The sequence below is a fragment of the Seriola dumerili genome, unplaced genomic scaffold, assembly GCF_002260705.1.
Source record: "Seriola dumerili isolate Sdu_G_001 unplaced genomic scaffold, Sdu_1.0 BDQW01000110.1, whole genome shotgun sequence".
Lineage (NCBI taxonomy): Eukaryota > Metazoa > Chordata > Actinopteri > Carangiformes > Carangidae > Seriola > Seriola dumerili.
The window spans coordinates 10848754-10871080 of NW_019174365.1; the positions used below are offsets into that span (position 1 = coordinate 10848754).

General features: G+C 40.6%; 2 protein-coding genes across 2 annotated transcripts; one reads left to right on the forward strand and one right to left on the reverse strand.

The window, feature by feature from the left end:
- Positions 1-13: 13 nt before the first annotated feature.
- Positions 14-16756, reverse strand: skiv2l (Ski2 like RNA helicase). The gene is made up of 29 exons (XM_022747199.1): positions 16681-16756; positions 16178-16296; positions 15543-15664; positions 15144-15261; positions 14495-14609; positions 14293-14367; positions 14138-14191; positions 13859-14019; positions 12961-13116; positions 12592-12737; positions 11323-11469; positions 11151-11235; positions 10938-11044; positions 10633-10779; positions 10418-10514; positions 10113-10325; positions 9790-9900; positions 9545-9656; positions 9275-9393; positions 8395-8526; positions 8017-8154; positions 7826-7930; positions 7264-7396; positions 6833-6959; positions 5409-5619; positions 4357-4467; positions 2938-3156; positions 2165-2305; positions 14-503 (listed from the first exon to the last, which is right to left on the reverse strand). Exons 1-29 carry the CDS (start codon positions 16691-16693, stop codon positions 303-305), a joined length of 3735 nt encoding a protein of 1244 aa, XP_022602920.1. The 5' UTR covers positions 16694-16756; the 3' UTR covers positions 14-302.
- Positions 16757-16954: 198 nt separating this feature from the next.
- Positions 16955-21749, forward strand: nelfe (negative elongation factor complex member E). The gene is made up of 11 exons (XM_022747486.1): positions 16955-17012; positions 17304-17389; positions 17841-17910; positions 18515-18660; positions 18980-19054; positions 19408-19445; positions 19548-19849; positions 20100-20244; positions 20379-20433; positions 21315-21417; positions 21549-21749. The coding sequence occupies exons 2-11, from the start codon at positions 17315-17317 to the stop codon at positions 21620-21622; spliced, it is 1083 nt and encodes a 360-aa protein (XP_022603207.1). The 5' UTR covers positions 16955-17012; positions 17304-17314; the 3' UTR covers positions 21623-21749.
- The last annotated feature ends 578 nt before the right edge of the window (positions 21750-22327 follow it).

The window sequence follows — 22327 nt, forward strand, 5'->3', positions numbered from 1 at the left end:
TTACTGTACAATAAATTACAATCCAGATTTCATGTTCATTCCCTGTCTGTACTTTGGTCTTTTGGTTAAAATCATTCCCTTCTTCATGGTCAGGAACTGTCATGTAAACATCAACATGTTTTGTAGGCACATACAGCACTTGTAAGCAGGAACATGTTAACTCGCACCATCTCTTTACCTCCCCCATACACCTCTATCTTTCTCGCACCTTTCACACAAAGGAAACGCTCGGCTGCAGGCACCTCGGCATGCTCTCACACTCGTCCTCATCCTCACCCTCCCTTGCCTGTCTTCATCCCATCTCAGTGGGTGTAGAGAGAGGCGGTGAAGACGATGTCCCTGCGGATGGCCAGGGAGGCCCTCTCCATCTTGCTCCCCAGGACGGAGTCGCCCACAATGCGGGCGGCCTGTCGCACCTCCTTCAGCACCTCGTCCAGGCGCTGGATGCAGCGGACCACCGTGCCCTCCTGGACGTCTGTGAGCAGGGCGATCTCTGCGAACGGCTGGCGATGGGACAGCAGGAGCAGAGGAAGGGAAGAAAGTGACACGGTGAGATGGTGTGTGCGCGATGCAACACAAGTGGGGAGGAGATGTTCAAGTAGCACACAACCAGGAGGAAATATGAATTCTGTTGGAGAGATCTTGGGATGATTAACAGGATGTAGAAAAAAAGACAAAATGTGCTCCTGCTACACAAAACAACCGGTCTCATGCCAGAACCAGTTGTTCAATTTGTTCTTAAGTGGCATGAACAAGTAATTTAAGAGAATTTATGGCACTCAGCAATTTTGTTTTACTCTGAATTTTCTCTGAGGTACAAGAGGGTCGGTCCAAACACTTGTTTGATTCGAGAATTGTAATGCCTCAATCTGAATGACGTATTACACCAAAGTCAGCCAAAATGATTTTATACTTAACACGGACTTAATGTTAAATGAATGTGCTGTTCATCATATTGTCATCAGCGCTGCTGTGCTTACCAAATTATGAGAGTTTATGGTTTCTATTTGCACATTTCAGTGACTGTTGGGAAAATTCTCTCACTCCATCAGCTCTCAGCTCAACAGTCTTTCTGCAGGTCGCCGTCCGGTATCATCCTCTGTTAAACTGTAACACCTGAGTGTGACATCGCCGACTGAGGGCTGTAATATTCTCTAGTCTAATGTGACCGTCTCTCATACTAGTCACGAACCACTTCAGAAAGATGCTTTTCAGCCTCTAGCTTCATGTCAGGACACTCTTTATGTCTGTCACAGCACAGTGCTGCTCTGAAAACACGTCACTGAAAGATATATTATTAACATTGTCTAATTTTTCCAGGTCGTCTAACACAGCTACTGACTGTGTTTAACTTATTCTTTTTGTCTGCTCATCTGCGAGAGCACGATTTGAAGCTCTGCAGGGTTTTACTCTTTCAGTCAAATTTAAGTGAATGAAACCAGCACAGAAACAGAACAGGAAGCTGAATGTGGCGGTTTTATTACTGTCGTAAAAATGGTAATGATGAAATCTCCCGAGCATGCACATCCTGATAAACAGTGCCATCAGTGTCATGTCACATGTTTGTCCAGTTCAGAGTTTGGTGAACTTAGGTTTAAGATAAGAATATGAAAAAAAATACTTGAATCATTTAATCATTTAAAAAATTTTTCCAGGTAAAAAAAAAGTCAAAAATGAAGTTTCCAGCCTCTTAAATGTGAATATTTGCTGGTTTCCCTCTGTGATAGTAAACTGAATATCTTTGGGGTTTGAACTGTTGGTTTAATAAACCCATTTAAATATGTCAACATGAGCTTTGGGAAATTATGGGAAATGTTTTTCTGATATTTTATCAACCAAACAATTAGACAATCAATCATTAGTTTCAGTCTTAATATTAAAAAAAATATCTTTTGCATTTAAATCTGGTACTTTATTAATAAGCTTTTCTGTTATGTGGATTCTGCCTGCATCGTTACAGGATCTGAATCTATGAGCAGAGCTGGACCCGAACAGACATGGTGTGTCCAAGCTCAAGAGAAGCGTGGCTCCCCATGTTCATCTTGCCGAGGAAGGGGTTAATAAAATATAAAATATTCCGATAAAATATCCACACACAGTTTGCATGATCACACCAGGTGTAAATGGGGGTCAAAATCAAATACAACAAAGGGTTAAACCTCACCATGCCTCTGGCCCAGCAGTACACCACCTCTGTGAGACCAAACTTAAACTGGCCTACAAACTCCTCAGCCGTCTGTGGTATCCCACAATCCCTCTGCAGCTCTCCGATTCGCTGGGCCACTGTCAGCACCCGATCGATGCCCTGAAAGACAAAAAAAGAGAGAGAGATATAGAGAGAGAGAGAGAGGGAGAAGGGGGAACAGGTGGGAAAGAGTAAGTTACGCCTGAAAGACAGAGATTTTACTTTTACAAGCCGCCCTCAAATGCGTCACTCTGGCCTCTTAGTGTTAACAAGATGACCTTGTCATTTACGCTCAGAAAATCTGTTTCACAAATCGTGCCAGGATGTGTCTGCTCTTCTAGAACGGCAGGTCTTAGGACACAACCTGGGTCATCACTAATTTAAGCCCTCATAAAGCACTTTCGTGTATCAGGGCCGGTTCAAACACACACTGACACAGCGAAGGCGTATTCGTCAGAGACAGACCACACGAGTGAATTAATAAGTGAGCAAGTGACTGGGATGAGTTAGGTGAAGTGCCCTTGTTGTCCTTTCTGCAGGGCGGGGATGTATACATCAAATCTGTACAATGTAATACAATGTGAGAGTGTGTGTGTGTGTGTGTGTGTGTGTGTGTGTGTGTGTGAGTCACTGATGGAGGAGGCGAAGTCTGTACAGTTAGTACTCACACATCATGTTCGCTGTCACTATAATCTTTTTTTTTTTTTTTTTTTTCATACAATACAAGCAAGAAAACTTGAGTTTGTCCTCACCTCCTGCAGTGTGTTGGTAATGTGCGGCTCCACCTGTGTGTTCTGCGTGAAGATCAAACAGGACAGCAGGGCGGCGCTCTCTTCGGGCGCCAGCGGGCTCAGGACGTTCTCGAACAGCAGCTCGGTCAGCAGCAGCTCGTGGCTGCTGATCTGACAGGCTACGCGTCCTTTCAGCTGCACCGCCCCGCTGCTGTCGACGTACTGGAGGGACTGAAGAACCTGGAGGAAAACAAGCGGGGGGGAATAAAGTTCTTTAAAAGTCTTTGTTCAGGACCAGTGGAGCTGGGATCAGCACGTGGCTGAACCTTCATTTGGTTAAAGGAAATTGAAACGCTACTTCATTCCTCTTTGAAATGGTATGTTAAAGGGAAAAAAGCTTTCATCAATAATATCATATTCCTTCTTCCTCATCTACTTGCTCTTCTTCACTCACGCGGACAAAAAAACTAACATTTCTGTCACAAAATATGGTCAAGTTACAATAACTTTTACCTTTGGAGTCAGTATTACAGGTTCGTAATACTGATGATCTAGGACACGGTTTTCTCAGTATTTTTATGGCCTCAAATTCTTCTAAAGCCCAGCAACTGTTAATTAGTTTGTAGCCATGCTAATGGGCTCTAGTGATGGCAATGTTGGTATATTGGTCAGTTCACCAACTAAAATATCTACTACTGGTTAATTTGCCATGAAATTTTGCACAGTCATTCATAATTCCCAGAGGATGAACCCTGCCGACTTTGGTGATCCTCCGACTTTTCCTCTAGTGCTTCCAGCAGGTTGACATTGATGGTTTTTGGTGAAACATCTTGGCTGTTGATATACTACCATGAAATTGTATTCAGACATTCCTGTGCCCCACAGGATGAATTGTAATCATTTTACCATCATCCACCAGCACCATCATCAGGTCAAACTTTCTATTTGTCCAATACGATGGTTTATAATCAAATACGTGGAAAACTGATGAGTCCCATCATCGTGAAGTGTAATGTCTCCTATTTTGTGCTATAAGCAAATGTTAGCATCCTACACTATGATGTCACCATGGTAAACATGATACCTGCTAAACATAAGCATGTTAACATTGACATTAGCATTTAGCTCAAACCACCTCTGTGCCTAGCTACAAGCATAGCTGGAAACTCTTTGTCTTGTTTACAAATAAATTAAAGAAATATTTAAACATCCATATCAAATTTCCAGAAACTGATTAAGTGGATAATTAGTTAAATAGGTGATCAACAATTTTGAATTTTTGAATTTAAGTTATTCATGAAAAATGCCAAATATTCACTAGTTCTAGCTCTGCTGATCGATTGAAAGATTTATCCGGCTCTAGAAGTGACCTTATTTTGAAAAATAAAGGCACCCTGACAGAAACAGGTCAGGACAGCGAGTCAAACATCTGATCCAAACCTTGATCCTCTGGTGGTATTCAGGCAGCAGAGACAGAGACTGGTCCGACACCAGGAACAGGAGCCTGTCCAGCTCCTCCTGCACACTCATCCTCTCCTTAACCCGAGCAAACTGAAAACACACACACAGACACACACACGCACACACACAGACACACACACACACACAGTGATCACTTAACTTGAGTATACAACAGCAGCACTGCGGTGCTTGACCTGATTTCAGAGCGATGCTGCATAGTGACGGGGAGGAAAATGCTTCCTATTGTACTCTCATTGACAGCACAGAGGAGTCTCTGAGTGAATACATTACATAAACCCACTGAGGCCAATTACTGTATACTAACAGCTTGAACTGTAGAGCGTACTGCATTAACCACCGCTTTCCAATACCCACAGTGCTTCACACAAGGAAGTGTGAATCTGCAGCGATGAGAGGAGACAGTGATACTGCAAGTAAAAGCTTATCTTGCAAAGTAATGAGAGAGCTTGCATGAGTGTGTGTGTGTGAGTGTGCGTGTGTGTGTGTGTGTGTGTGTGAGATGGCTCAAGTGACACGCTGTGCCTGTGAGACAGTGATGAGCGGCAGCTATGGGCCTATATGGGTAATTATAGAAACGGGCGGCTCCGATTCTTGCATCTTATCTCCTAATGGAGGCTGCCAGGAAGACAGGATGCACAACACAAAAGCAGAAATCTTGTGGCGGAGTTTGATGTTATTATTGTGAAACTAGAGGAGAAATGATGGATGGATGAAAGGAAACCGAGGCTGGAATGAAAAGGGAGAAATGAGGGGAGGCATCACAAGGGGGCCAATTGTAACGCAAGTGTCTTATGTAAGGGTATGATGTTAATTAGCTGCATAAATATGCGATCGCTGCACAAAGGAATTGGAGTCTTTATTAACAAACAGTGAAATGGAACACTTCCCTTATTATTCATCTGCACAGTGCGTCTCAAAAATATAAATAACTCCTCTGGGAAATGAAAAGAGCGTTTTCTTCAAGGACTGCCTCAGTGATTAAACACATCAACACACACACCAACACACACCTGCTCTGCGAAAGTGGGCGTGTGGATGCAGTTGAAGTCTTTGAGGCTCTCCTGCAGCACACGGAGCCTCATGGCGCCCTCCACCACATCCACGCTCTTCAGCTGGAGGTCGTTCACGGGGTCGAGGGTCGCTATGCCGGTGGGGTTGGCCTCGGCCAATCGCAGGAGCTCCTGGGTCGCCGTGGAGATGGCCTGGCCGGGAGGGTCGTGCCTAAAAGGGCAAGATGGAGCGATGAAGGCAGTGAGAAGGCGAGCAGGGAAGATGACCTCCTTTTTAACTGTGACAGTTTTGAGTTATTGTGAGTGTTGTGATCTACATAATGGACAAGAAACTGTGGCAATAAAAGCATGAACGCAGACCTGGATACACTTTGTTGTAAAACTTAATTATGTCCAGAACATGGTCCTAACAGAGTTCTAGTGTGTGAAACACCCTAAGACAATCTCACAGGTGAATTACTATAGCTGTGTGTTTGTCTACATAGACGATACTATTCATAGATTTATATACATGGATAAATACTTTATTAATCCCAAAGAAAATGTAAGTAACCAGCATCTTAGAACACACTGGTGCAGTACACATGATACAAACCAGTGGAAACCGAGCAAATAAAGTAGTGACAACCAAATCAATTAAAAGGCAAGATAACTACTAATGAGCAGACTAACGAGACTAACTGGTACACTAATGACAAGCAGATGAGACATGTCTAGCCAATTTGATTAGATGTGAGCTGTGCATGCATGTAGAGAAGGCAATGTGCAAGTGGGCGTCACGCAAATTTAAATAAATACTTTATACTGTATATCAGAGCAGGCCTACAGTTTATCAGCCACTTGGTCCAAGTAGCTGTAAAAATAACACCACACAATATCATGTGAAAAAGCAAGTAAATGTTCAAGTTGTAAAAATGTGTTTTCTATAATTAGTTGCACTTGCACCTTTTTTTGGTTTATTGTAAGAATTTATTTCGTGATGTGTGAGTGTGTAAGAACCGGCTTGTTGAATTAAAGACTTAAAGGTGCCCTGTGACGTTTTGTTTGCGTGTTTACATGTTGAATGCATTTCCTGTACTTCCTCCACTTCAAGCCCAGCATTGTTTACATCGCTGGTTACAAGCTCACAGTTCTTCTTCTTCCCTGCCTTTGTTTATGCATACCATATCTTTCTTGCCATTTTACTGCCACCAACTGTCGGTGAGCAGAACAGCAAGGGTAGGATGTGGATCAAGGCTGTACACGTGCACGCACGTCCTCATGCACAAGCTAAACATTGCAAGTGGTCAGAAACTCCACAGTTAAAAACTCCACTGTCCATAATGCTTCTATCATATACAGTGGAGTAGCATTCTGGTTTTAAGGAGGTAATTATGGCGTCACGAGTTCCCCTGAGAACTCGTACAACGCTCATTCACACACACCTGAATCGTGGTTGTTGCCTCTTGTTGTAGTTGTCGATGATCCTGTCAGGAATCACTTTGAGGGTTTTCATTGTGATGGCAGAAATGTCCTGAAACTTCAGCTTCTGTACTGTGTGGCTGCAAGGGCCTGAAAAAAAAAAAAAAAAAAAAACAAGAAAAAAATATTTTTTAATCAAATTCTGCTGTTGCTCAAACTGCAAATTGCTCTGTGAAAGCATCAAAAAAATATGTGTGGGCGGTTTTAGAGAATGTGTGGGGAAGGCTGTGGATAGAAATGAAATTCTGTGTTAATGAGAGGAAACCAGAATGCGTGTGTGTGAGTGTGGGTGTGTGTGTGTGTGTGTGTGTGTCTGTGGGTGTGTGTGTGTGTGTGTGTGTGTGTGTGTGTGTGTGTGTGTAGAAGTGCAGAAATGTGCAGTCTGTCAACCCACCTTCGGGTATGAAGAGAGCTGTGTTGTAGAGGTGGGGGAAGGCAGTGTTGTTTCCTTTTCCGTCTCCTTCCTCGTTTCCTTTCTCACAGATGATCAGAGCGGTGAAGGTGCGATTCACAGAGTCACTGGACACCTGGCACGGAGACAAGATGGGACGGATGAGTCAAAAAGACAAGATGTGGAGTCGAGGGAATACAACAATGAATTTTTAGAGCTGTTGTCCTTGGTTTTACCCAAACCTGGCCTTTCTTTATTCTGTGTGAGTTTTCTCAACGTGTAAGTTTTCACTGCCCAGTGCATGATGGCACTGGCTGCTGAAAGGGAGTTACATAATTAAATAAAGGTTAAATTAAAACCACTAACGGCTAAAATGTCTGAATTAACTACAGTGTCTCTGTTTGTTTAGCTGAAGACAGTAAATTCATTTGAAATGTTCCTGTACAGATAAATAAACTCTGTATCCCAGGTTTAGGTTTGGCACTACAGGTGACATATTTTCACTTGGCAGGATTTTGGATGTCTCCATCTGCTGCTTCTGTTTAAGAAAAACACTCACACTTACCTGTAGGATGACTCCCAGGGCGTTGAGATGCTGTTTGTTGTTAACCACCACAACCCGACCCACAGACAGAGCTTTCAGCCCGTTCACAGACTCCAGAATAGCACGCTGGAAGCAGAGGGAATGTAGTAGATAAACAAGCAGCCGATTAAAAGCTGTTTAGAGTTTGCACCCAACTGTGTGTGCTTGTGTACCTGGAGGGATTCGGTGGTGGTTCGTAGCTCCGTCACTGTGTGGTAGTAAGGCATCAGGTCGGACAGCTGGCCCTCCGTGTCCAGAGGAGGCAGACAGGACAGCGTCTGCTTCAGCTGGCCGATCCTCTTCTCCTGAGCCTGGAGCGGGAGGAAGAGGAGGAGGAAGAAGAGGAAAGGAAACAGGAAGCTTTTATAACACATTTGTCAGTTGTCATGAGTCGGAAGAGGTGTGACAGAGATGAGCGAAGAGGAGAAGGCACAGGAAGAGAGGCTGTAGCTGTGGCAAAAAAAAAAAAATCTTGCTTTTTTTATTCCTTATTTTCTAGTTTTAGTCCTTTTTAACTGCAGCGTTACAGTTCAGTGTTTGGTGTATGTTACCTGAGTGTCTCTGTGGCTTTCAGAGAAGCTCCTTCTCATCATGTCAGTCACACGGAGGGCTTCGACTCGCAGCAGGTTGAGGATCATAGTGTAGGTCAGTCTGAACTGGGACTGGAGGATGGTAGGCTTACCCTGCGCCACACAAAGAACATGATGCCAACGATTTACCAATATGTTTCCATTATAGGTGTTTTCTTACTCCTTTCTGTTTTCTTTCCTCTGCCTTTCTTTAATTTCTCAGTTTACCGGTATAACACAATAACAATCCAATGTATAACACTCCAATTTAAAGACCAAAACCAATGACACATTAGTCTTTCTGACTTCCCTCCCCTGTCTATGGCAAAGCTATAACAAGCTTTGGATACACAGGCAATACTTTTCATTTATTTTTCCTGCTGGTCTTCAAAGCTAAAAAAATAAATAAAAGAAAATCAATTTCATATTCGTCTGCCAATGTACACCCAGTCTTTGGAAAAGCTTATGTATGTAAAGAACTGCTAAAAATATCATTGCAAACAGATAAACTAACTTTACATTAGCTGAAGAAGAGAGGACGCTGCTCTTTGTACATTTTACAGAGAGGATAAAACTCCCATCGGAGGCAAATGAGGTTTATTTCTGTTGAGGAGCACATCGAAATCGAGATGCTCCTCTCCAAACTGCCGCAGAGGGAGAACGAGTTAAAATAGCCCACTCAACTGTGTAATTAAATGTTAAATAACCCAGCATGCAACACTGTCCTTGAAATAAACGGGAGGCAGAGCGCTGCTTTGGGATATTTATATCTAGAAATGATGACCAGGAGATTTGATGCCAAACCGACCGGTTTATAAACTCATGTGTTTACAGTCTTTCTGGGGACCGAAAGGGACCTCACCAACATCATGACATGCAGATCTGCCATCTCATGAACGCCCGCTTTACACAGAATAATGACGGTGCCTGTGGCGTCCAGCCCTCTCCTCCCCGCTCTGCCCGCCATCTGAATATATTCACCTGAAAGTACAGTTCAGGAACATAAAAGAGATATCAGAATACTGTTGTTTCCCTCAGCTCCGATTCATCCTCAGAGATGAAAGAGCATGATAAATGTCGGCTCAGATGAAAGGCAGGAAAGACGCAGACAGGAACAGGGAGCACCACAAACCTGGCAGCAGATTTCTGAAGCCGGTGCCGTCGTGCTTTCTGATGCTGTCGAACACCACAGTCCTGGCGGGCATATTCACTCCCATTGCAAAAGTCTCGGTGGCAAACAGCACCTGGGAGATGAAGCGAAGATGCAGAAGAACAGTTTTAAACCACCTCTGGGCCAACATGTGCGAACAGATCGAAGCTTGAAGCGGCAGATCGACAGATTTGCAATAAAACTTTTAGCACACTGCTTCTCGTTACCTTTACGAGCCCTCGCGAGAAGAGCATCTCAATGACCTCCTTCAGTATCGGCAGGATCCCGCTGTGATGGACTGCTATTCCCCGCTTCAACAGGTCCCTCATCTGCAGGATCTAAACACAAGATTCTGAAATTTTAATGTCACATATTGTGGTTGATTTATTTTTTGTTAAGGCTGAATTAAGGCTAAACTACATATTTGTACATCTGACCGCCCTAATCTCAAAGTAGGAGCTTGACAGGATAGTGAAAAATAAATTCATCATCACTTGAGGACGCCGCCTTTTTTTTTTAAATTTTAAGGGCTAGGCCGAGCGTTCTTTACCTGAGGCAGCTGTCGGTCTCCTCCCCGGAGGCGACTCAGGCTCTTCTGGAAGAAGGAGTGGATCTCTGCCTTCTCTATGGACGAGGTCAGGTCCATGGACTCCAGCGAGCGGGCGTTCTCGTCGCAGCGTGTCCGAGAGAAGGTGAACGCAACCACCGGGGTCTGATGCCGCTGGGACAGGAAGTGCAGGAGGCTGAGCCACACCGCTCGGTCCTGGGGATGAGAAGAAGAAGACACGCAAAGGATGTTGTTAAGAGAAAATCAACCAGCGGCGAGGGGAATAGAAAAGAAAGGACGGGAGTTACCTGACTAGCTGAAGTGTTGTGAGAAGTGCTTTTTGTGCCGAATGATTGTGCATGTTTGCTGGTTCGCTCCTTCTTGGCATCAACAGCTGCATAGTACCTGAACAGACAACACACACTCCCTTTATGACAAACAGCTTCAATGTTTTTCTCTTTGACTTAAAATAATAACCAGCTACTGAAGTACCACAAGGCTGCGGATGAGGAAAAAGCTGTACCCTTTAGTCAGGAAGTTGCCTGCAGCATCCACCAGCAGGAACATCTCTTTCTGAGTCTTGGTGCTGTTTCCTGTGTACAGATTATGCTCCAAAGGCACAGGTCTCTTCATTGTGCTGATCACGTAAATATGCCTCTTCTTAATACGACTGGAGACGAAAGTTTGAGAGGGAAGAATGGGAAATGTTCAAAGAATACAAAAATACAATTAATAATAATATTTAAAAAAAAATGCAATTGTTGTTGTGCCTCACAAATGGTTTTTAAACACTCAGTGTTTCAGCAGATGTCAGTGTTTTGCACCTACCCGATCCATTCGCTAAACTCCAGGGCATTTGGCACTGTGGCGCTAAGTAGAATGATACTGACGTGATCGGGAAGCATAATCAAAACCTCCTCCCACACAACTCCTCTCTGAGGAAAACAAAGGGAGGGCAAAAGAGGAGAGGAAAACTGTTATTCTTGACTTCAACAGTAAATCAGATCACTGAGGAAAAACAGTGGGGGACTTGTCCCTGACCTCGGCATCATTGATGTAGTGAACCTCGTCAAAGATCACCCACTCCAAGTCTCTGATGACCTCTGATCCGTTGTACAGCATGGACCTGAGAGAGGAGAGAAGGAGGAAAGACTCTAGAAGCTCATCCATCTTTGTTAAAAACACGACTCTAATATTTGTTCCATATCTGTACCTGAGGATCTCAGTGGTCATGATGAGACATGAAGATTCAGGACTGAGCTGGACGTCGCCCGTCAGGAGTCCAACGTCACCGAAGGTGTTCTTAAAGTCTCTGAACTTCTGATTGGACAGAGCTTTAATAGGGGATGTGTAGATGGTCCTATCAGAGGACACAATGAGGAGATTCAGAATATGATATGAAAAACTACAACATTACTAACTTATATAAAATACATTTGTGACTATCAAGTTAAAACATTTCTAATTAGTCAATTTTCAAGGTTTTGGGTCATGTTAAACGATTACACGCTGCTCTGAAACAAGCTGTGAACTGTGAACACAACAGTAAGTTTGCTCAGAAGTCCTGGCATTTTACAGTTGTCTGCCAATGATCACATACAAGATCACAAGGAACATGACTGAGTCACTAACATAGTGACGTGTGCTTCAAAAACAAACCGGCAGTTACCTCGCATCGCCATAGGTGTCGCCCAAGACAACGAAAAACTGAGATATTTGAGATTGCTACTTTAAGTTGACATAGCAAACATGGTGGCAAACAGTTGCTTTGTTACACCTCCACTTCCAGTAAATATGAAAGCAACATATGATTGAACATATGAACATATGAAGCTTTATTGCCCATGAATGGAAGTACAGTTTACTCTCCTTTAGTCTTTAGCCTTTTTTTTTTTTTGGTCCATATCTGAAATGTGACCAAGCAAAAAATTTTATCTCTCCAAATGTTTGTGTTGAAGTATTACCTGTACTGTTTTGTGATGTTGGTTAGTGTTTTTTCCTTTCTTTTTTTTTTTTTTTTTAAATCTTTACTGCTAATCAGTAAGCCATTATGCTAGCTGTCTGAGGCTAATATGTTGCTAACAAAATTCAAATTAACTGTTAATTTACTGTTGGGCTAACCATTTCATGTTTTATTACACGTAAAAATAAAACACTAAACATACTAAACATGCATATGTGTATGTAGTACACTAATTACTGCGTTGTACATTCTATGGGGACTTGTGGGATAATGTAACTTATTTGACCGTTAGTTATTTGACAGTTTGTTAATCCAGTTTTCATTTTTACATTACCTTTGGTCTGACTCTTGTTTACCTTATCTCATCAAGTTCTCATTGAATTGTTATATTTTATCCAGTTTTGTTTTCACACTTTCACACTGCTTCTCAGTAAAACCTTCAGAGTCCTCCTGCAATGTTTATGAGCTCAGTGCATAGGTGAGTGTATAAAAAATTAATTTGTACCAACAAATACACACCTTGTCATGTGTTTCTGTGAGAGCGCGATGGCATACTCGGCCACCACTGTTTTGCCAGCTGATGTGTGCGCAGCTACAAACACAGAGTCGTGAGCCTCCAGCCTCAGCACAGCCTGTTTCTGGAAAACATCCAGCTCAAACGGCCACTGGAGCAGAGGGAGGCAGAGAAACAGATCACTGGCTGCTCAGCCACCAAGCTAAACGATTTTCATGTAATGATTCATCACACATACACAGAAGCACAGAGAGACAACAAATAAACGAGGAGGTGGGAGGGAAGTGTGATGTTTGGTGATGCACAGTATACAAACAGAGGCACGAACAGACATCATGTCATATTTTTAACTGGATGATTACTAGAACACCCACCTTGAAAGCTGGGTTGGGGATGCGTTTATAGAAATCATCACAAGGTGAAGTTATGTTAACAGGGATGGCCCATTTCTTTTTATCCTCTGGGTTCTCTTTTGGCTTTGATTTCTCATCTGTTCCTTTCTCTGTTGGAGTGGAGGATGACACAGCATCCTGAAGACAGAGGAAGAAAACCAGCTCTCAGTGCTTGGCAAAAGACAACAACATACTTGGAATTTAGGAAAAATACAAAATATCATTGATATTGATTGTTGAAAACAGACACATGAGACCTAACCCATTATAACTGACATATTTCTTTGTTACACATCTGTCAGTGATTCCTGTCATTCAAATACCCGACAACACACATTTATTCTACACATACTGATAAAACAAAGAATTCCAAATAAATAGTGGAGCACTGGATTATAAATTAGTAAATCTGGACACTGTGAACACCTTTATATTTATAATCAACACACACAGTTTCTAGGCAGAACCCTGTATTAGCACGATGATTAGCATCAATGACCTAATGTTACCGTTGCGATCAATTTCATCACACAGCACAACTAAGATGGGCCTGACAGCGGATCATTTTTCAATCCTTTCACACAAAATGCTTTCAACTGCTAAATCTTTTAAAATTCACAAATCCTTTTCTTTCTTTCTTTCTTTTAAATTCAACCACCAGTTAAATGTCTCATGCGAAAGCTGATACATTTAAGTTCAAAACCGAGCACTTTACTACATTTACTACATTTCTACAGTGATAAAACAGTTCACATTATATTTCAAATCTAAAAAAAGAGAAAAAAGAAAGTAGACCATTCACAGTAGGAGATTTAAATGTTGATCATGATTTTAAGGTGAAGAAATGTACTAACAGATTTTTAAAAAATAATTGAAATACCTTGATGCCCAGGTCTTCAAGGCTGTTTGTTCTGGGTAATTTGGGAGCTTCCTGACCTCCTTTGACTTCCTCCTTCTCCTCTGGCTCAGGTTGTAAGTTAATGTCATCAAATGCGGACAGGAGGGACATTAGGTTGACCTCTGGGTTTGACATTTTGGCATCTTGAAGTTACAAATTAAAAAAAAAAAAAAAAAGGAAATTATTAAGTATTTCTCTTTTAACCCTTGCAGGGTTTTGTTTTTGTTTTGTTTTTTTGCACAGGAAAACTTGATATCTAACCTTTGTCAGTGAAGTCCATCCCAGCTTTGAGACCAGGTGGGACTCTGAGCAAATCTGTGAAAGAAAAGTAAGAAATACTGCCATGAAGAGCTGAAATAACAACAAACGTTTTCAATATCATTTTATGACAATGCAAATCAAAATTTAAAAATCACCATTCACAAAGTCGATGTCCTCCTCCAGGTCAGATTTCTTCTTGATTTGTTCCAGTGTAAGCTCCTCCATTCCTCCTGTGAAGATCATTGTCATAACAAATATATTGTAAGATGATAAGGCCAAGATGAAAACTCCTCATAAATATATAAATATATATGTATATATATATATGTAAATCTCTACTAAAGGAATCCATCTCACCAGGGAGGAAGGGGTAGTTGGTGTTGCTTCCTCGAAGGCTCTCTGAAGGAGGCCCGGGTTGGCGTTGTAATGACAGTGAGTTCTTTGCCGAGAGGCCGGTGTTCTCAAGTAGAACCTAAAGGTGAGTTACAGACAGAACAGAGCCACAGAAGCTGAATTAACCTCTACTGAAAGTAACACAATGGGCTCTTTCTGTTGAACTAATACAGAAAGACAAAATAAAAAGACAATTTAATTGCTGTAATAGGTTTTAAAACAGGATAACATTATGGCTAGATTTAACTGCAGATTATTTTCTTAATTAAATGATTAATTGTTTGGTGTATAAAATATTAGAAAGTAGTCAATAATGCCCATCACAATTTTCAAAAACGTACGTTTACATTGTCCAAAACCTAAAGATATTCACTATACTAACATGGAGAACAAAGAAAAGTAGCAACCAGCAAATTTTCACATTTGAGAAGTTGGAACAAGTAAATTTTCGTAATTTTTGCTTCAAAAATGTCATAGGATTAATCAATTATCAAAAATGTTGCTGATAAATATTCTGTTATAGACTAATCGTTTCAACTCAAGATGAACAATTAAAACAATTAAAATAATAACAGTACAATGGGAAGAGGGGGCCAACATATTTGTGAGATACCTCTGTGAAGTCCAGCAGCATCCCTGTGGTTGGATCTCTGACCACAGAGAGACTTGAGTGAAGCGGAGACTGAGTGCAGTTCAGTAGAGAGCCAACATTACACTCTCTCTTAGTCACTCTGTTGAAGAAAACAACACAGCAGTTACATCTTCCTCAGATGTATGTGGTTAATAATTCAGTTCGATAATTACAATGTCTTTTCATTACGTCTTTTTAATTTTTGATCTGTATACCGACTATCCTGATTAGACAATATTTTAGAGTTTTCAAAAACGGCAGGTACACAAAAGTTTAAAAGTTACACTCTCTTTATTATTCAATAGAAATCAATAAATAAGTTATTTAGCTATTATTGGCTTTTTCACCAGCAATAACAAGATAATCAACAGGCATATGTACTTGAGAAACTTCTGGAAGGCAAAGTCTGTGTCGTGTATAGGAAGCCAGTCGGGGTCCCGTAAAAACTGTTTTTCTACTTCTGTCTCCAGGTTCAGGCTGGTTGGAGGAAGCCCATGGGGGAGCTGTGGAAGGGAAGATTAGATCAGACATTCACTAACTGAAAGTAACCTCATGAGCCAGCATTCAAAGAGACATACCATGCAACCAAAACATCAGTTCAGTTCCTTAATTGCATGTAATTCCCATCTGGTTTCCCAAGTGACTACTGTCAATCAACTACTAAAAGTAAAATGCAATAAATTCTTTAGTTTATTTAATTGTGACTGAAACAGAAGCATTTAAAGAATATATCTTGTCAACGCAGGTGGACAAAATGTGCATCTGTGATTAAGTGTTGTAATCAGCTCTGAACTTGCAAACACATATTTATTTATAACTGCAAAAGCAAAGATAGACATTAGTTATTTTAATAATAAAATCATGATTTCTTGCAACAGAGCAAAGCTCCACCAGGTTACACAAAACTGGCAGGCACATTTACTCAAGTACAAATTTGATTATATTTCTGTGAGACTTCACGGTTTTACACTGCAAATGCGTAAATGTACACAGTCATCCTCCTGCTCCACACTGACCGTGCTGGATGGAGGTAGAGGTTGGCCGGGCAGGGAGTGTGTGATCAGCTCAAACCTGCCAGAGCATCCCATCTCCAGCAGGGACAGCGGCAGGTCCATGGGGCCCGCAGGGGGCACATCTGCATAAAACAAGACAAAGAGTATGAATGGACTAAAAAACACAATAAAGCTAGTCCACCTCCATGCAAGCAGGGTGCAGCTAGGAAGATGCGCCCTACGATCTCTAGTGCTAACTTGACTCTTTATTAGTCTGTATGAGTTCGAGAAAAAATGACATATAGATATAATTAAAGCCACCGGTTAATTAGTTAAATATTAAATCTTCAAGAAATGAGGCTGAGTGGAGCACTGATTGACAGAAGTCTGGCTACACTGTTAGCCACATCATCATCACACAAGTTACACCAGCGAGCCATGGTAGCAAGATAAAACGCCTCTCCGTTAAATATATATACATATAAATATTGTAGGATCTGACTTGATATTAATAAAACACAACTTACTTATTCTGTCCATGTCCCCACTCGCAGCTAGAAGCTAAAAGTTGCCACTAACTGTAGAAACTGTTGTCGCCTCGGAAGTTGCCAAGTGACAAGCGGAAGTTGCTAGCAAGAAAACAGAAAAACAGAAAAATAAGAATCAAACTGTAGATGTGTCACTTTTTTTTTTTTAACAACACTGTCTAAAATATATAATTAATTGTTATACTCCAAATGGATACTGCTTTGTTTAATTTTTATTTATGCAAAAAAGCCAAACGTCAGCAGCAGCTGTAACGTCATATTTACGCGTCGGTGTTTTTGTTGAAGTCGGCACACAGCACCATTTGAGTTTGGTAAGTGAATTAATTAAGTAAAAGCTACTGTTAGATAAAGTGGTTTTAACAGACCGTATATGGTTTATTATTCTGACAGGCTGGTAGTTTACTTTTTGTGTGGTCTGAATTGGCTACATTTATACTCTTATGGAAGCAGAACGTTTGCTTTCTGGCTAGCGACCTAATTAGCTTGTCTGGGCTAGCAGCGGTGGACGAGCTGAAAGTAAATAAACGAAATTATTCATGTTTATTCATGTTAAAATAAACTGTGTTCGATTCCAGCTGTTAATGCAGTTGTCTGTATTGTAGCGGTTGCCACCATGGTGGTGTTTCCAAGTTCACTGACGGAGGAAGAGGAGGCCCTGCAAAAGAAATATGCTAAACTAAAGAAAAAGGTAAGGTATTGAAAAACATGAAAACATTTAAGACTTGGCACTTTAAATAAAGACGTGAATGTGTAACATTCAAACGTTTGTTTTAATGGCATCTGTTGAATTTATTCCCCCGTCATGGAGTGTGTGACTCAGAAGTCAAAGTCAATTTATTTTTATTTATTCATTCATTTAGTCATTTATAGATCATATTTGAAAACAAAAAACTAGCACTTTAGAAAACCTAACTGCAGATAAAAGAATATTAAATCAATTCTGTACTTGACTGGCGAGATGAGGCTGACGGCTGATTCTTACATTGAGAAGAAACAAAAGTAGAATCTGCATGTCTTTAATGGACAGGGAAGAATTTCGTAAGTGATATAAGATGGAAGAAGCCCAATGAAATAAGTATTTAATGTTTTTTTGTGTTCTTTTTTTTTTTTTAATTGTTATTGTTTAACTGTCTTTTCAGAAAAAGGCACTGCTTGCCTTGAAGAAGCAGAGTTCAACCAACCAGACAAACCAGAGTGGCTTGAAACGGAGTAAGTGCCTTTGACTGAATTTAGAATAATTTGTCTTCTTCAACATTTGTCTAAACGAAAATACATTTTTGTATTAACTTGCCATCAGCATTCTCATTTTAATTTTTCCCCAGCGTCCCCAGTGTGTACACTCAGTTGGCAGTTCATTGTGCATTAATATTAGCTAGGTCTAAACTGGCACCTGAGTCAATGATTTAATTGATTAATTTATTGAATCACTTTATTTTATATAATGTATACAGTGACACCTGTTGAGAGTCTGATCTTTTGTTCAAATATATCCTGTTCACAAGAATTAAAAAAGCAAACAAAAACATAGTGACAAGAGGAAACACAATAATGAATGAATGAATAATAAATGTTCAAGCCATAAATAATAACAGCTGGACAAAAATATACATATGACTTGGCTGCATATTTGTATATTTGCACTCATTCAAGGTGACCCCATTAAGTACAAATATTCAGTCACATTAAAGTAATCAAAAACAGAATTTATTGAGTTAATTGCTCATTAACTACCTTAATCTGCTTAAAAACTGGGTATACATGGCATACAGAACATCTTGCACACACATTTATGTTACACTTTTCTTCATCACAGCATTGTCGGACCAGCCCGTTGTTGACACTGCAACAGCAACAGAGCAAGCAAAGATGCTTATCAAGTCAGGTGCCATCAGTGCCATCAAATCAGAGAACAAGAACTCAGGTTTTAAACGCTCTCGAATGCTGGAGATTAAACTCAAGGTAGGATTGTCATTAAATATACTACATGGCCCATAACAAGATAATTTCTGGTGTTTGCAGGTGAGGGACATATAATCAGATAGTGGAATAACGTGGGCACATGGCTATCAATTGATATGTTATTGTGGAATCTACATGCTTGGCAGACACATAATTTTTTTGAAAAACACTCAGGGAAACAAAGCAGTTACATTGTGACAGTGAACCTGTGAGGAGAAGGCACCACAGCACCAAGGTCACTGTTAGTGTGGTTGGTTATTTAACTTCTTTTTCCCTGCTTCATCACTTGTTTAAATTTGTTGCTCTTTATCTGGCACAGGACCCTGAGAAAGGCCCAATTCCTGCTTTCTTACCATTCCAAAGGAGCGTCTCTACAGATGAAGAACAACCTGAGGTATAGTGGAGATTTAACATGATATAACATGACCACTTTGTTGCAACTGGTGTCTCCTGTCATATTTAAAGGTTTCCTTTTCAAATTGTATCATTTCTTGAAATTTAGAATATTGATTAATTATATCGAAAAAGCACCAATACAGAATTTACATGTTGCTGTGGCCGATAATTGCAATTGCTAAAAAGAAATGCCACATGAAGCACATCTTCAGATCAAAACATCAGCTGATCAGTGATGTCAAAAATGACGTATACAGGTTGAGGAAAAATCTGTAATGCTCTGTGTTGTACTCGGGCAGAAAACCATAGGTACGGCTTATTCTGATGTTCTCATATTTGTGCTTCCTCTAGTCTGGGAAGAGAGCCCAGAGGAAATCTCTGTATGAGAGGTAATGTCCAATAATCATGATTGAATGAGCGAAACAACCAGTTTAATACACTGTCAGTGAGTATCTGTGAATGTAACATTATTTCCCTCTGTGCCTCTGCAGCTTCGTCAGTTCAAGCGACCGATACCGGGATGAGGACGACGGAGGCAGCATGTCATCCAGCCGCGACATGGACAGAGAGAGAGAGCGAGAACGAGAAAGAGACCGCGACCGAGAGCTTGACAGGGAGCGGGACAGAGACAGAGAGAGAGACCGGGAAAGGGATAGAGACAGAGACAGAGGCAGGGAAAGAGAAAGAGAACGAGATCGGGACCGAGAAAGAGACAGAGACCGGAGCAGAGAAAGAGATCGAGACCGGGAAAGAGAAAGGGACCGGGACAGAGACAGAGATGGACCATTTAGACGTAAGTCAGCATTTTTTCTTGTCATACAAGGATATATTATATGTTATTATGTTATACAATTATGCAACAGGGAGTCCATCATACGCAAGGCAGAGATGCAGATTTCTCTACAAATAGTACCATCAGCTGACAAGAATGCATTGCAGAGCCAAGTCATAATGTGGGTGTAGTGTGGTGGTGGTTGTCAAAAGACTTGCTGGGACGCATAAATAATAATTATTTTTTTTGTCTCCCATGTGCTTATCCTCAGGGTCAGACTCATACCCAGAGCGGAGAGGAGTGCGAAAGGGGAATACAGTATATGTTTACGGCTCTGGGCTTGTCGAGGACAGCCTGCGCGCTGCCTTCTCTCAACATGGAAACATCATCGACCTCTCCATGGACAACCCACGCAAGTATGGACCCATTAAACAAAGCTGTGTGTACATATTCTTCATTTCTGTCTGCTGTTCTGATAAGAAACAGCAATAAAACAATTGTGATTACACAACGTACTATTCTCTTCTACGTTTCCTATTTCTCTTTCTAGTTGTGCGTTTATCACGTTTGAGAAGATGGAGTCTGCAGACCAGGCTGTAGCTGAGGTAGGTACTGATCAATATAAGAAAAACTGACAATAATACATATAGTCCTCTTCCTCTATAAATAATATTGCATCATCCAAAACAAAGCAACAAACAAATAAGAAGGATTCATCAAAGAAATTCAAAACAGAATATACATGTAATTCAGAGCAGAGCAGGCAGCCAGCTGACCATTAAAACAATGAAATAATAATTAGAAAAAAAAAAAAAGTATGTGTTAAGGCATTGAGTATGTCAGCATAAAATTTACAGAAGTAGCACAGTACATTTGTACAGATATTCAATTTTATTTCCGTCAGGGAAGCCTAAATATCAGGTTTAAGTTTTTAGAAATTATTCAACTAATTTGAGTAGATTTTTAGCTAGGTATGATATTAGAAGATTGCCGAATATACATAAATAAAGAAATGACTATGATCAAAATAGTAAATATAAGTTTACGGCATGTGAGATAATTTACTGAAGTTCTATAACATTTTAATGAATAGTTTTGCCTCTATTAGTATTCTAATGTTTATATTACGATGGTTAATTAGTAATCAAACAGTTATGATCTTTGTTCCCCAAGACACTGAATTTAAATTTTGTGTCTGAAGAAAAAGAAAGAACCCCTATACGACTATTGTCATTATTGTACTATAATTAATTTTAAGTGTTTTGTCAAACTATTTTCCCACAGTTGAGAATTAACTTTCATAATCAAGTAAATTTTTACTGTTAATTTAAAATGTCAATTGTCAACTTTAAAATGTTAATAATGAAATCTAGCCATTCTTTTAGTTTACTAGAAGACACTTTGCAGTTGTGGGGTCCTGCTCATGTAGACTTCATACAAAGTAGACTTTGTTTTTTTTTTTGTTTTTTTTTTAAAAATCTCACAGCTGAATGGAAGCACGGTGGGAGACATTCACATCAAAGTCAGCATCGCCAGGAAGCAGCCCATGCTGGACGCTGCCACCGGCAAATCTGTGTGGGCGTCACTGGGTAAACACATCACTGTTATTGTTTGTTTAGACACTGATCAGACTGTGTGTGTGTGTGTGTGTGTGTGTGTGTGTGTGTGTGTGTCTGCACAGCATGGATTAACCTTCACCACTGTCTCTCTTCTTCCACAGCTGTGCAGAACAGCACTAAAGGCTCCTACAGGGACAAGAGGAACCAAGTCGTGTACAGTGAAGATTTCCTCTGAAGGAGAAGAATGTTTTTGTATTTTTGCATAGAGCTTTTCATGTTTTTGTTTTAATCAACTGTTACCTGGCTGCATAAGGTGTCTGTTTTGCAGGATAAATACAAATCCTCTGTTGTCTTTTATTTCACATGATTGGTATGTGATGCTGTGTGTGAATTTTGTTCATGAAACTAGAGATACTGTTTTGTGGAGCTTAATAAACAGTATCCATACATTGTTATGTTGGCTGAGATTTCCAATCGTTTTGAATCGACAAGACACGGTCAGTGGGAATAATATCCATTATGATGTAGATAAATACGATTACATTGTAGTCAAAACCTAAATAATGCAGTTGCAAGATTCCAGGCCAGTTCTCACACCATGTCAGATACTCGCAGCTCTTCTAACTACTACAATAACCACAGGCATTATGGGTATAGTAAAGTATTGCAATCAGAATAAGCTGGGTGGAAGTGCTGCAGGTAAACTTTGACAACAGGTTATGTGGGTAAATGCACACCCAAATTAGTCAATGCTCACAGCGATTTGTTTGACAAAAGGATGACTGCAGAGTAGGTTCCAACATTTTTAAGGTATGTTTAACACAAGTGTCAGGTACAGTCAAATACATACACACCTGGTGGCAATCTGCAATCAGTGATGTCGATTACAAGTCAGAAACACCTGAGTTCATCACAAACATTAGTGAACTCTCAGAAAAAA